This window comes from Anser brachyrhynchus (genome assembly GCF_964034855.1).
Source record: "Anser brachyrhynchus genome assembly, chromosome: 1".
Lineage (NCBI taxonomy): Eukaryota > Metazoa > Chordata > Aves > Anseriformes > Anatidae > Anser > Anser brachyrhynchus.
Genome location: NC_137694.1, coordinates 127580722 through 127595814, shown reverse-complemented (window position 1 = coordinate 127595814; position 15093 = coordinate 127580722). Strand labels below are relative to the sequence as shown.

At 42.3% G+C, this 15093-nt stretch overlaps 1 protein-coding gene across 1 annotated transcript in view; it reads left to right on the top strand.

The window, feature by feature from the left end:
- The window catches only part of PTCHD1 (patched domain containing 1), a 43309-nt gene extending 28421 nt beyond the window's left edge, over nucleotides 1-14888 (top strand). The window contains exon 3 of the mRNA XM_080564656.1: nucleotides 593-14888. Coding sequence (XP_080420782.1) covers nucleotides 593-2247 — 1655 coding nt within the window. The 3' untranslated portion in view covers nucleotides 2248-14888. The remainder of the gene's footprint in view (nucleotides 1-592) is intronic.
- The last annotated feature ends 205 nt before the right edge of the window (nucleotides 14889-15093 follow it).

The following is a 15093-nucleotide window of genomic DNA, read 5'->3' as shown; positions in this document are numbered from 1 at the left end:
CAGTTCTACCATTCTGCGTCTCTAAAAGTTATTTGTGCTTTTTTGTTTGTTTCATTTCTAGGATTTCTTTTTCCTGAAAAAAAAAAAATGCATAGGAAGTGCAGAAGTCAGTGACTGAGTTACTTGACAGTGTTCAGCTTACATGAAGGTTTCATTCTTTTGCAGTCTTTCTACAAAGCAGCCAACTAAAGCTCTGCTTCCAACATAGGCACTTCAAGGTCATATTTCTTTGTTTCCACCACAGGTCAGATCCCATCACCAGGAAAAACTAATTTCAAAGCATCTTCCATCACAGGCACTCCAAGATATTGAAATGAAACAGCCAGCCAGAGAAAATACTTTTTCTTTAACCCATCAACCCTGCGTCAGTGAAGCAGAACTCTCCTCCAGCTCTGGCAGGTTTGCTAGTCAGGTAGCAAATGCGCGTCAGTGGCTTAGACCTCCATAATATTTTCTCTCTCCTGCAGGATGTTTACTTCAAGAGTTGTTAAAAGACAGATGCGTCTACTCTGAGCCTTTTAACATGTCCACGTTACGTTATTCCACATGTTGATTTGAGTACTTTAAACACTTGCTTTGTTCTCTATTGTAGGTCATGGGTTATATGGGACATTTGAAATGTTGTCCTCCTGGAGAAAAACTAGAGAAGACCAACATGTTAAAGAGAGGACTGCAGCCGTATTTGCAGACTCCATGCTCTCGTTTTCTCTCACCACTGCCATGTACCTGGTCACTTTTGGAATAGGTGCCAGTCCCTTCACTAACATTGAAGCAGCCAGGATTTTCTGCTGCAATTCCTGTATTGCAATTTTCTTCAACTACCTCTATGTACTCTCCTTTTATGGTTCCAGCCTGGTGTTTACTGGCTACATAGAAAACAACTACCAGCATAGTATCTTCTGTAGAAAGGTACCAAAGCCAGAGGTATTGCAAGAGAAGCCTGCATGGTATAGGTTTCTTCTGACAGCCAGATTCAGCGAGGACACGACAGATTCAGAGGAAACGAACACCTACGAGAGTCATCTTTTGGTGTGGTTCCTTAAACGTTATTATTGTGACTGGATAACAAACACTTATGTCAAGCCTTTTGTAGTTCTCTTTTACCTTGTTTATATTTCCTTTGCCTTAATGGGCTACCTGCAGGTCAGTGAAGGGTCAGACCTGAGCAACATCGTAGCGACCGCCACACGGACCATTGAGTATACTACTGCCCAGCAGAAGTATTTCAGTAACTACAGCCCGGTGATTGGGTTCTACATCTATGAGTCGATAGAGTACTGGAATACCAGTGTCCAGGAGGATGTGCTGGAGTATACCAAGGGCTTTGTGAGGATATCTTGGTTTGAGAGCTACTTAAATTACCTTAGGAAACTCAACATATCTACCGGATTGCCCAAGAAAAATTTCACTGATATGTTGAGGAACTCCTTCTTGAAGGCCCCTCAGTTTGCCCATTTTTCAGAGGATATCATCTTTTCCAAGAAATACAACAACGAAGTCGATGTTGTGGCCTCCAGGATGTTCCTGGTGGCCAAGACAATGGAAACCAAGAGGGAAGAACTCTACGACCTCCTGGAGACCCTGAGGAAGCTCTCTCTCACCTCCAAGGTGAAATTCATCGTTTTCAACCCATCATTTGTGTACATGGATCGTTATGCCTCTTCAGTGGGAGCCCCCTTACAAAACTCCTGCATTAGTGCTTTATTTCTGCTCTTCTTCTCTGCATTCCTGGTGGCAGACTCTCTGATCAATGTCTGGCTCACTCTAACTGTTGCCTCAGTTGAGTTTGGAGTTATAGGTTTTATGACCTTGTGGAAAGTGGAACTAGATTGTATTTCTGTGTTGTGCTTAATTTACGGAATTAATTACACAATTGACAACTGTGCTCCACTGTTATCAACCTTTGTCCTGGGCAAAGAGTTCACAAGAACTAAATGGGTGAAAAATGCCCTGGAAGTGCATGGGGTAGCTATTTTGCAGAGCTACCTCTGCTATATTGTTGGTCTGATTCCTCTTGCAGCTGTGCCTTCAAATCTGACCCGTACACTGTTCAGGTGCTTGTTTTTAATAGCATTAGTCACCTTCTTTCACTGCTTTGCCATTTTACCTGTGATATTGACTTTCCTGCCACCGTCCAAGAAGAAGAGGAAAGAGAAGAAGAATCCTGAAAACCGTGAGGAAATAGAGTGTGTCGAAATGGTGGATATGGATAGCACCCGAGTGGTTGACCAAATTACAACAGTCTAACTTGTTTGTTTGTTGCTTTTTTACACTAGGTCTTACTTAGAAAAAAAAAAAAAGAAAAAAAAAAAAGAAACCAGTGCTGACTCAGTATCTGGGGAGAGAAAGGGGTTTGGAGGTTTCTCCTCCCCTCTCTAAGCTAAATCCAGGAATATTCAAAACAATGGGAGAAATTTAAAAAAAAAAAAAAAAAAGAGCAGAGGGATTGTACCTTGATCAGCTCCTATAACAGGTATTACAAGAGAATTTGCACACCCATGCAACGAGGGGTTGAGTTTCAGAACATGAAGTAAGACCTAATGAGAGAGGTTGGGTTCCTAAGCAGTCTTCTGCATTGCCTGTACTGCAGATACTGCAATTATTGTTGCTAAACCCCATCAGATTGAAAGGTCAACTGTCAAGGCTGAAGTAGCACTAAGTGTTCGCTGGATGTAAAGGCTTTACAAACTTTCTGCACAGCAATAACTCAAGTCAGTGAGTCAGCTCTTATAGGTCTTAGCCATCACATTTAATTTTTCTTTCCTCCCCTAATCTAAACATTTATGCAAGACTGTATAACAGATAGCAAACTGTACTGGAAAAAAAAAGCAGTACACAGCAACCAAACAATTTCCAAACCCTTTTGTGTTATAAATCTTCTTTTTTTCCTAAAAATATCCTTATTTTAAAATGTAAATCATCCCATGTAACATTTTTAATCATGGTTTTATAGCTGTTTCTGTTTCTTATAAAAACAAAAAAAGAAAAAAAAATCCCAGTGACTCTGTCACTCTAGAAAATATATAAATCTATTTTATAAATGTCTCGCTACTAGGTAAACACGTAACCTGCTTTACCAACTGTAATTTTGTTAGCAGTCTACTAACACGTGCGAATGGATCTAGCAGCAGACAGAAGACGGTGTACTGAATATTTCAGCACCAAAATCCATGACACAAACCTCACGTATTAATATATCATCAAGAAAGTGAATGTTAGGGCTCTTTTACTGAGAGCCTATTTCAGGCCATTCACTGGTAATGCATACTAAGAGGATTAGTGGGTAGTTTTACGTAATGTATAACTTAATCCCTCGATCTTCCTAGAGTACTGGTAAAGCAATAGACCTTACAGCTATGGGCTCTTCCAAGAGATGCATACCATGAGAGTTGTACATAACAAACTGAAGGCTGGGACTGCAGTTTAGCAGTAGGAAGTTTAACAATGTCCCCAAAGAGCCCATATCAAAGGGGCCTATTGGAAACATCACATCTGAGAGAAAGAAAAGAAAGAAAGAAAGAAAGAAAGAAAGAAAGAAAGAAAGAAAGAAAGAAAGAAAGAAAGAAAGAAAGAAAGAAAGAAAGAAAGAAAGAAAGAAAGAAAGAAAGAAAGAAAGAAAGAAAGAAAGAAAGAAAGAAAGAAAGAAAGAAAGAAAGAAAGAAAGAAAGAAAGAAAGAAAGAAAAGAAAGAAAGAAAGAAAGAAAGAAAGAAAGAAAGAAAGAAAGAAAGAAAGAAAGAAAGAAAGAAAGAAAGAAAGAAAGAAAGAAAGAAAGAAAGAAAGAAAGAAAGAAAGAAAGGAAGGAAGGAAGGAAGAAAGAAAGAGAGAGAGAAAGAGAGAGAGAGAAAGAGAGAGAGAGAAAGAGAGAGAGAAAGAAAGAAAGAAAAGAAAAAGAAAGAAAGAGAGAAAGAAAGAGAGAAAGAAAGAAAGAGAGAGAGAGAGAAAGAGAGAGAGAGAAAGAAAGAAAGAAAGAAAGAAAGAAAGAGAAAGAAAGAAAAAGAAAGAAAGAAAGAAAGAAAGAAAGAAAGAAAGAAAGAAAGAAAGAAAGAAAGAAAAAGAAAGAAAGAAAGAAAGAAAGAAAGAAAGAAAGAAAGAAAGAAAGAAAGAAAGAAAGAAAGAAAGAAAGAAAGAAAGAAAGAAAGAAAGAAAGAAAGAGAAAGAAAGAAAGGAAAGAAAGAAAAGAAAAACTTATAAAGATTACATTACCAAGTCTTTTTGGAGCTGTGAGTTCTAAATCAATAATTCTGTCAGCATCTGTGATGTGGAGTAATGCAGATAAAGAAGCATCTCTTCCCTCCTCCACGCCCTCCACCCTTCAGAACTACAAGTTTATTACTGTAAGGGTTTATTATGGGGTTGGACCCCCGTGGGGTTATGCAAGCCAGTTCTGTAGGTTTTGCTGGGAGTGCTCCAGCTATAAATGGACTGCGAACACCCGGCTGCAGGAAGTTGGCCTGTGTGTCGGGTGATCTCATGAATGTATGGGCCCAAGAGTGCTGTAAAAGTTTTCAGCAGCTGGCACCGTGCTTGCCTTAGCCGTGGTATCTGGAGGTGGGATGGGTATTGCAGGGGCTTGTGCTGCTGAGAGCACTGTGTCTCGGAGGCTGCCTGTGTTACACAGACCGATTATCTCATCTGTGGCTGCAGCCCCGGGGTATGCTTCATTGCGTGAAAATTCTCTAAAGCATCAAGTCCCAGTGACCCCCAGCTGCCCTGCGCAAAAATTCGCCAATGCCGCTGTGTGAATATGAATTTTCAAGCAAAGAGATACTTCTAGAGCTTCCTTCCTGGAAGAAAAGATAACCAGATATTTTGCCTTCCCTGAGCAAAACGTTACTGACTAGCAAAACAAGTTGGCAGTGCAGCTGGCAACGTTTGCTTTCCCCTGGATAACTCTCTTCTCTGACCAGAAGGGAAGGAAGCAGAGTCCAGGAATGCACAGGCTCTTTGCTTGAACAAACACCATTTGCTGTAGTAGCAACAGTAACAATAACTTCAGCCTTGGCAGAAGTCAGGCGGACACCTTGAAGACAGCCAAATGAATGTGAGGTGAGGGGAAAGACCTGTTTCCTCTCTTTTCTTTAGACTCAGGCGTGGGGCTATGTTTTCCAGACAGAAATCATTCCTCCAATGTACTTTCAGTGTAGATTTTCTGTGACGGCCATTATGTCATTTAAATAACAATTTCCCTACATTCTGGCTGCTCAAGAGGCAGCTGCAGTGACTTTTAAATTCAGAGGGCATTAACAAATCAGTTGAGAGCTACAGAGAAATTGCAAACCATTTTTGACAGCGGCAATCTACTGGCTTGTGGGACACCTGGAAACAGGAGATGTGTGAAAGAGGTGGTTTGTACATGGCAGAGAGGAATAAATACATAGCAAGCACTGATTTGACAACTCTGCTGTCCCTGATGCTATCACTTGCAAATGCAGGACGCAAGGATGGCTGCCATAAACCTCCCACATCAAATTGAAATGCATAGGTAGGAGTGTCTTTAAAGAGATGTCCAAAGACAAGCTTGTAGTTTCATAGATATCTCATTAAGTCTCGGCATGTGAGGCCTTCAGAGGTCTTCAAGGAAGGTGATAAAACCAGTGATAAAATCCCTCTTCTGTCTCCAAAACCATTGCAAAAAGAACACAGAGGCACTGCAATGGCAAAACACCACAGTATGCACTTAGGCATCTGCAGAAGACAGGGTGAGAAATCATGAAGCCCACACCTTTGCCCCAAGGAAGAGCCAACAATATTGAAGTCGTTTCTGAGGGATATTTGTTACAGCCCATTCTTAATGATCTTTTTAAAGACAGATTCCTCCCCTACCAGGTTCCCCCTGTGCCATCTTACCCCACCAGTAACTCATCCTGGCTGTCCACAACCGGGAGGGAGAAGAGGAGCCATGTCCCTCTCCACACAGAGAAGACGAGGCCAGGCCAGGCCAGACAAGGGACAGCTTCTGAAGCCTCCGCACCCCTCAGAAACCCAAAGCAGAGCTAAAACCAACTTACCTACATGTCTCACCGTGTTTCACATCAAGTTGCCACTCTGTTCCCCATTTGCAGTCTTGGTGACATAAAGCCATGAAAATGCTTAGGGTGTCCTCGGCCAAGGTCCATGAGATTCCTGCCTGAATCCTGATGTGTCTCAGAGAGACACCACATGCTCCTTCTCTACAGGTAGCTTGAATACCTCAGCGTGAACCAGAAACGGCACCTTCTCAAGACTTCTCAGACTATGCTAACCCACTTTGGCCTTCCTTCCCTTTGACTTTTTCCTCTGGAGCAATTATCTTCACCAAAGTCAGTTGGTACTTGCTGCATCAGCTGATTAACAGGTGCAGATATTGTGCTCTGTTCTCAGCCCAAAGCACTCCAAATGGCTAACTGTACATAAGATTTTACCCTCACTGGTGAACCTCCATTTTGGAAAACTACCTGGGCTTAAGCAGTTTTGTCACATTCTTAAGTGTCTTTCTAGCCCAGGTTTCACTGTGGTTTTGTTTGCAATATAGACAACCCAATTTTTGTATAAATTTAGTGAGTAACAAACTATTATACACTGTCAGGCGCTGACTAAAATTGAACAGCAAAAATTTTAACTATGGCTAACGAGAATATATAGGACGTTGGCTCACTGAGAGCATACATCTTCTACAAACATTGAAATTTCCATACAGTATGGTATGGTGTATACTATATTTTTACTACAGGGTAAGCATGGGGAAAAAGAACCAATGTGAGTGCATATGACCAGCCCATTTTTCTTACAACGTAATTCCTAATGTTGGCTTAGCACAAGTCCATTTTCAATTTACAAGTTCTCTAATTGGAGGAAAAAAAATGAAGAGAGAAAAGTTGGTATAGCTGGAATAACTTCAGCATAAAAATTAATTGATGAAGCCAGAATTTTCTGCCCAAATCTTTATGTGAAAATGTTCTGCTTAGATTAAAATTAGAGCTGGGAAGGCTGAGAAAAGCCTGTCTAGCAAAGAAAGGGAACTTCTTTTCCAAAGACAAGAAAATACATTTAGCATGGACAACTGCATGAACCTGGAGGGAAAACAACACCGAAGTGGCCCGAGGTTGCATTGAGCCATGTGAGGATTCGCATCTGCTCTCAGAAGCTTTCTGAGCCAGTGCTGAAGTCAGGTAACATGTGTACTGTAAATTGAAAGGTGTACTTTTAAAGGCTTTTCTCTCAGCTAACTGTCCTCTGGTGAGCCACCAAATCCCACCGCAGCCAACACCTCGTTTATTTTTATTAAAAGAGGAAACAAAACAGAGCGGCTGCACACCTGGGCAAAATTCAGAAGAGTCAGACGTGACTTCTCTTTTAAACAGGGAGAACATCAGAAAGAGCTCTTTAGCATGTGGTTTTTGTGGGAGAAATAATGGTTGTTGCAGAAGTTAGCAAAGGGGTGCTTTTCCTATTTCTCAGCTTTGTAAATAGAGCAGTCTTGGAGATCTGGGGAAAGGGAGAAGGGCGTAGGAGCTGGACTTTGGTTTGCTATGCGCCCTGAGCTACTGCAGTTACCCTTGCGTGGACGGGAGCTGAAGGCAGAATGGGAGCACAGGAAGGAAACAAGATGCATGCTGGGCATACCACAGCCAGGGGCAAGGGCACCTCCCAGGGCACCATCCAGGGCACCAGGTCTGTGCCCCAGCCTGACCCCACAACTCATGCAGGGTGCTTTTAGCCCCAAGCATGCACAAGGGCCTGAGCACACACAGCAAGCTGCTGGCATGCCTGATGTTACAGCAGTGCCTCGCAGATTTCTGAATCAGAGCTCACAAGCCCATGGGAAGCCACTTTCTGGAAGACCATGAACAGAAAGTGTTACCAAGAGCCCTTTCCTCCCTTGCATTTGTGGATATTAAAACTCTGATCCATATAAAGCAAATTGTACGATTTGGGGCATCTACGTAGGGGCAAAGTATTTCTTCTTGCAGCTCCGATGAGAAGGCAGCATAGGCAGGCAGCATCCTCCACCTGCGCCTGGGCACCTCACCTCCATCATAGGGATACCCCCAGGGACCCCAGGGCAGGCACAAAGGGAACCTTACTCCCCCTCTCCCCATTCCCAATCTCATTAGAGAAGGGGGAGATTTAGCTCCAAATTTTGCCAGAAATGGGCACCCAGGGAGCCCTTGTGAAACCCATCTTCTGCCAGGATAGTGCAAGGGAAAACTTGTTTGTTTGTTTGTTGTTGTTTTTATTTTTGAGAAAGGCATGGCAAAGGCATGGGCTCATGAGAGGATCTGAAGATGTATTCCTGCTCGATGTGCACAGATTGGGGCGGAGGGATGTGGTCTCTGCAGAGGTGCCACCGCTCGCCCCGTGGCAGTCGGGATGCAGCTCCCTGCCCGGAGGAGGGCACCTCAGCATCACCTGCGGCTGCCTGGGGCAGCTGCTTCTCCAGCATGGGTTGGTCTGGTGTAGCTGCTGTTCTGCAAGTCATCACCTTTTTCAGTCTGGGGGAAAAAAAAGACAAGTCAGTATAAATAATTCTAGGTTATTTAAGCTCCAAGTCTTAATCTGTGCATCACATAAATGGCTTGCAAGATGTCAGGGGTTTTCGTTTGGGCTTTTTTTAACCTATTTTTACTATTTTTGTATTAATTTAGGAAAAAAAATTGTATAATGAATCTCAATGTATAGCATAAGCCTAAAATAAAACGGCTGTCTCTCTCTTTGCTTCCTGTGCTCCCACACTGCTGAAGAAGTCCCGTGCCATCACCTGGCCAGATTTACCCGTCCTCACCCAAGCAGCCAGGCAGTGTGTCCTCTCCAGCTGCCACCAGAGAGGGACAGCTGAGCAGTTTGTGGCACCTGCTCTCTGCTCACACAAGAAATAGACTTACCCAGAGCTGGTAGGTGGATGCGAAGCACTACTCCTGAGCAGATTTGTTACTATTAAAAATGCTCTCCCCGACACCTCAGCATCCACAAAGTTGGGAGATCCCGTCACCACTACACCTCTCAAGCTGTGGTCGCAGCCCCGCGATCTCCCCATCCCTGCAGCCCATCAGCCTTCCCCCATGCCTGGGCAGGCCACCCAGTTACACCTTTCCCCAGTGCTTTTGGGAAGGCGAGCAGCACCCCTATAGACCCACCCAGGTGCAAACTGCTGCGACAAGCGACAAGGGTAACAGCCACAGCTGCTCTATTGCAGCTGTTTGGAGCAAGGAGGTAAAAATCAGTTTCCTCTCAAGAGCAAGGGAGCCAGACCCGAAAGTCACTGCAAACAGCAGCAGGACTGAGAGCAGGGGGTGGGGTTTGGCTGCAGCAGCATTGCCAGGGCTTTTGGCCACTTCAGTTTGATGGGGAGTTTGAGACTGCTGTTCAAAGGTGGCTTCTGTCACCTGCTCCTGACCTAGTCCCTGCCAGCCTCACATCACCTTAAATTCATGATCCACAAGCACTGACAGCAGAAATTCTGGCTAAACCAGAAAATCAAATTATATTCTTTTTCCAATTGATAATCTAATGCAAGAGAGGCTATATGTAAACGCCACACAGGACCTCCAAGAGCAGCACTCCTGACCGAGGCTAGTGTGCCTTTTCTGTCTACATTAGCAAGAGCTGTTCATGCAATTCTCCATAGACATATCTTACAAAAATCAAACACGCAATCGGTACATTTTATTCTAAAAATTCACCTGTATGTATACTCAGAACACCAGCATGCAAAGTCTGATCTTTAGGTCATCAGGAATACAACTGAGCCCAGCAAATGTTCACAAGTCTCTAAGTTACATGTGCAATTCTTACACTGCTACACGTGAATCAGAATACTGTAAGTCCAAATTGGCACATTTCGTTATTTGTACAACTACTTTACAGACATAAACTGGGCAGGATTAAGGACTCAAAGCACTGGAGTATGCTCATATTTACATTCATCCTGTTAGAGATACAGGAAATGTAAGAATCGTGTTAAAGACCTTGATAGCTGGATAGCCAGAGCATGCAGAATATTCTATTCTGATTCTTCTGCCACATTCAATCCCCTGAAATCTATCCTGTGAACAGGCATAGTTCTGAGCAAGACTGACATTTGTGTTCCTAGAAATTACCAAGTTGCACAGGTGAAGTTTGCTGGAAACAAAATTTTAAATGTATGCAAACAAACTGATGCCAGAAAACACAATGTGCAAAAAAAATATGCCTTCATATACTGATTGTATCTCATAATTAGCAATCTGTTCACTGATGCTACAAGTAAAAATGCTTTTATATTTGTCAGCTATATTTAGGAAACTATATGCCCCACTAAAATACATATAGTGCAGACAATCCCATACCAATTATGTATTTTATATATGCCCAGCTAAAGATGGCTCCATAAAAAAACAGGAGGAAAAACTGACCCAGAAATGTAGTTGAAAGCTGTCAGTAAGAATGTTTTAACTGTCCTGGAATTAGTAATGTAAGGGGGTGGAGCAATAGAGAAGTTACTGAAGAGTGTAGGAACAAAGCAGCTAGCTGCACAAATGCAGAGGTATTGAGAAAGGAAAATCCTTGGGTGTTATTGTACCAGGTGGATAGGAGAGATGGAATAAAAAAATCTGTGTTGAAAAAGGAAGGAAGGTCTAATGAGAACAAGGAGAGAGAAAAATATGCGAGCATATATAAGATTTGCAGGTCTAACATATACTAAGGCTGCCTAACAAAAGACAGGGTCTGTCTGCATGCAGAAAATGTAATTTCACAGCTGCCTAATTATATGGATTCAAATATAGATTCACTACCTCACTGCTTTGGAATAAAAGGTGGATAACATCCATAGTTGAGTCTGGAGCCCAGAGCTGGAGACTTAAGCATGATATATACGCAATATCATACAGAGACAGAGATCAGTCAGATGCACTCTGGCTCATAACTTACTGCAAAATAACAAACGGCCTCTCCATCTCTTTGAACAAAATTCTTACAGAAAAGCTGCTGACTTTTAATGTTTCTGAAACAGGCATACCTTCCTGATAAAATACTCATCTGTTGGAGGGATTTTCTTTCTCTTTTGAAGATGTGATCAATTTTCTTTCTGGACAAAAGGAGCCCTGAGGCACATTACCTGCAGCGGGAAGTGGGAAATACCAGCTCTCTTAAGGTGATTCCTGAGTCAAGAACATCTGCAATTGAATTTCTCTCTTTTCTTTCCTCTCAGCATGCAATTGCAAACTGTTCCGGACTTGCCTATTCACAGTCATGTATAAATCACTACACCACATCCCTGGCAGCAGGGGAGGTGGGCTTCTGCAGAGTCTCTACCGGTGTTGGCTCCAGAGGCTGTGGTCACGGTATGATTTCAGGATATTCCTGTTTATTAGCCCCTCTGACGGGAGCCATTTCTGCCCGTGGTTCAGATCTGACTGGAAGGGTCGCTACAGCAGCTATGGCAGGAAAGCCAAAAATGTTTTGCTGCACTGACATACCTCTGATAAACGGGAGCGATGTGACATATATTATTAGGTCTAGAAAGAAGAAACATTCAAAACCCAATGTCAGAACACCATATTATATTTAATGTCCCCATCTGTGTGGATGTTATACAACAGATTTATAATATGGATGTTGCAGAAATGGGAAGAGTAAAGAGAGAGGCAGAGAGAGAAAATACCATCCAAACGACTCATTTGGCACTCTCCAAATCTCTCCATCAAAGGAATGGTTATTGCCTCAGAGTCAGGAGTGACACCAAGCCTGAAGAATCTAATTTACAAGGAAAGGTTAAAAGAATTGGACTTAGGAAGGGGAAATTTGGAGTTGAGGTACATGACTTCAGAATTACGGAAAGGCTTGCTAACATCTGTGAGTTCCTTTTCTTTTCCCAGTGTGTGTTTCAAAAGGCAAGTTCTCAGAATACAAAATATTTGAAGTGAGAACTGAGTAATAAATGTATGGAGAATGTTTCACAGGTAGAACTGACAAATACATATTGGATATTGGATAGATTGGATAGACAAGGGAGACAAAAAGTCGACTTAGATCAGAAATGCCTAAATTTACTGTAGAGAACTCCATAAAAACCTACACAGAAAAACTCTCAGATGTACTCACAGGCCTGAAGAACTCTTCAGGTGGTCTGTTCCAGCACCAGGATGAAAACAAGGTAAGAGTTTTAAATTATTGACACTTACAACCAATAGAGCTTTAAACTCTGGAGCCTGGGTAAGGGAGAAATTGAAAAAATGTTGGGAAAAAGACTTTAATAGCAAACTTTTGGTGTACATCAGCATCTCTCTAAGGATTTCACAGGAGCTGTATCTAATAATACTTGGTTAAAGCATGGCCCATCATGCTCCAGATGACTGTTTTCCTCTTCCCCTAGCAGCCAAAGGCTGAGTTTCACTTTGCCTGTCCACTTTCCAAGGCAGACGGTCCCTCTGACACTGCCTGAGTGCCCGAGGACCTGGGGCATAGAGCCAAGCCTGGACCAGCACAGTTTTAATGAGGAACAGCCCATGTCTGAACCACTGCCGGGCAAAGCCTTATTACTCCTTCAGCAGAGAGACTTGCATTCATATTTCTAATGTTCTTTAAAAGCTTATAAGACAAATTGGCCTCTGTGGTGCTCTGTAGATGCGCTAAGACGTAGACGTGCTATGGATGCCATCCAGGCATACTTATGCTTATGCTTCTTCTGTGCTTGGTAACCCTCAGCCTTTGGCTTTGTGCCATGCAGCCCATCTGAGGTTCACATTTTAGGTTTTATGGAGATAACTGCTTGGTGAAAGAGATTTTGTTTAGATCAAACACATCTTCATATATATGGGCTGTTTTATTCGCCCCTGAAGGTGTTTCTCACCTGCCATCTCTGTCCTCTGTTAGCATGTTTGGAAATGAAGGTGGCGACAGCAGGAAAAATACGATTGTAGAGCAAGTAAAAGTCCAATTATTTTTGCTAAGTGGCAGCTGATTTTGTACGGCTCAATTGCCAGTGATTTTGTGAGGGTTGATTTCCACTACCAAATTTTCAAAGGGTGCTTAATATTCTGCTCCTAAGCCGGGAAGACTCTGGATTTTCAGTATACTGATATGGCAGAGTACAACAGCTGGCTTCAAAACATGTCCAGTAGAAAAAAAAATCAGAAAGGGGAGGAGAGGAAGACAGAATTGCAGTTTCTGAGATTTTCGGCATAAAATATTGGCATTTCTTTAATAAAAGGTTCACATTTTTGCTTTTGTTCTGATGGGAAAATCCTACTGGGTGACAAATTTGAAGCATATAAAGTCATTTACAAAAATTCTGTCTGAATTAGGCAATGTTTTTGACGAGCCTGCAGGAGTTGCAGTGAATAAGAGGCTGCTGTGCAGGAGGGAAGTGGTAGAAGGTGAGCTGAGAAAAGATCTGTCTTTTCTGACATGTCTCCTATCATGTCTCAGCCTTGTCATGGACCCAGTTAACAGCAGCGTGCCCAGCACTAGAGCAGGAGGGTGTCTGTGTTTTGATACAATCATTTATGGAACAGCAAAGTGGTAAATAGTTCCCTGGTAAGGAAGGCACCCACCAAGCTTATTTCAAAATGCTGCTGAAGGGAAGGAAGGTCTCGAGGTCTGACTCCACCAGCAGGGCAAAGCAGTGCAGATGAGCTGCAGGCAAGCAGTGCTGATCAGGAAGGCAATAGCAAATGCAAACAATAGCAAACAGTAGGCATGAGGAAACAGATCTGAATGCAGAATCTGCTAAATATTACAAAAAATTCTCTGATCCAGAAAAAAAAAAAAAAAGTCAGAGAAAGATCGCTGAAGCCCAAACCCTTTCTACAGATCTTAACTCCTTGTTATGCCTTGCTCAGCAGTTCCCTGGTGCTCACGCAACCATTCTATTCCATTTCTTTAGACTTAGTTCCTTTTAATATACATTAAATCAGCCAACAAATAAATACAAGCACACATTCAGAGATCTCAAGTAGGGAATTATGTGGTGATCCTTTACAGCTACACCTATTACTAAAACATATAGGAAATACATACATTTCACAAAATATTGGGAAAATCTGAACAAAATTCAAGTCTACCTGAAAACAACAGTTTGCATCAAATTGGCCAAACAGAAGTTAAAAATGTTTTCCAGATAAAACTTTTATAAGCTTTAAATGTGACAGTAAAGTATCTCCATTCAAGCCTTCTGAAGAGAATTAGGGAGAACAAATGTGGAGTGCAATTTAAAGAAGCAAGCAAGCAAATTGTGACCAGAGTATGTCTATAAAACCTTGGCAGTTGACCTTCACTGGGTGAGGATGGTAAGTGGTTTGGAGAACCAGCACTTCACCAAGTGGTTGAGTATATTTTTACCCCTATCAAAATACGAACCAGCTCTTCAGGTAAAAGCTGATCAAGCAAGGTTTGTCCATTTGCCTGCTCTCAGTGAGCATGAAAAACATCATGTTCCTAAATTAACCTGTGATTTCTGCTGACTTTGATTACTTCAGATATATTTCTGTTAACCACTAAGGGAAAGAAAATCCAAAATAAAAATGCTCCAAAGCTTTAATACTTTTTCTTTTCTCAAGAACCTACCCCACCCCTCCCATTAGCTTCTTCTTTTGCTATGTCAGACCTCTCTGACGATATTCCCCACTTTCAGCCAACTGGCTCAAGCGCTCCCCTACCACACTCTTGCAATTGTAAGCACTCAGGGGTTCCACTAAAAGGGTGGCTGGATGCAGCTTCAGGACTAATTGTATCCTGTGCGTTATAGAATTATGCACCAACAGCTAAAAGGACACAATGACAAGGTGAACTATTGTGACACACACTGTGTAATGTCATACAATCAAATGCAATGTTTAGTAAACATGAACCTCTTTGTCATTTTGTATTTATTTATACAGGTTTAAAATAAAAAAAAATATTAAAAAAATAAAGCACACATTTAAAAATATCCCTTTTTCCATTGCATCTCTGCAGCATTATGCAACTCCCTGGAGAGGCCAATGGGCAGGCAATGGCTGGGCCAATGCCTGAGGGACTGGGCGATGACCAGCCAGGAGTGTGCAGCCACTACTGGACCGAGTTACACCTGCAACAAGACAGCTGGGGGCTTCCAGAGGGAGTGGGAGGGAAAACAGGGGCTAGCTGGGAAGTGC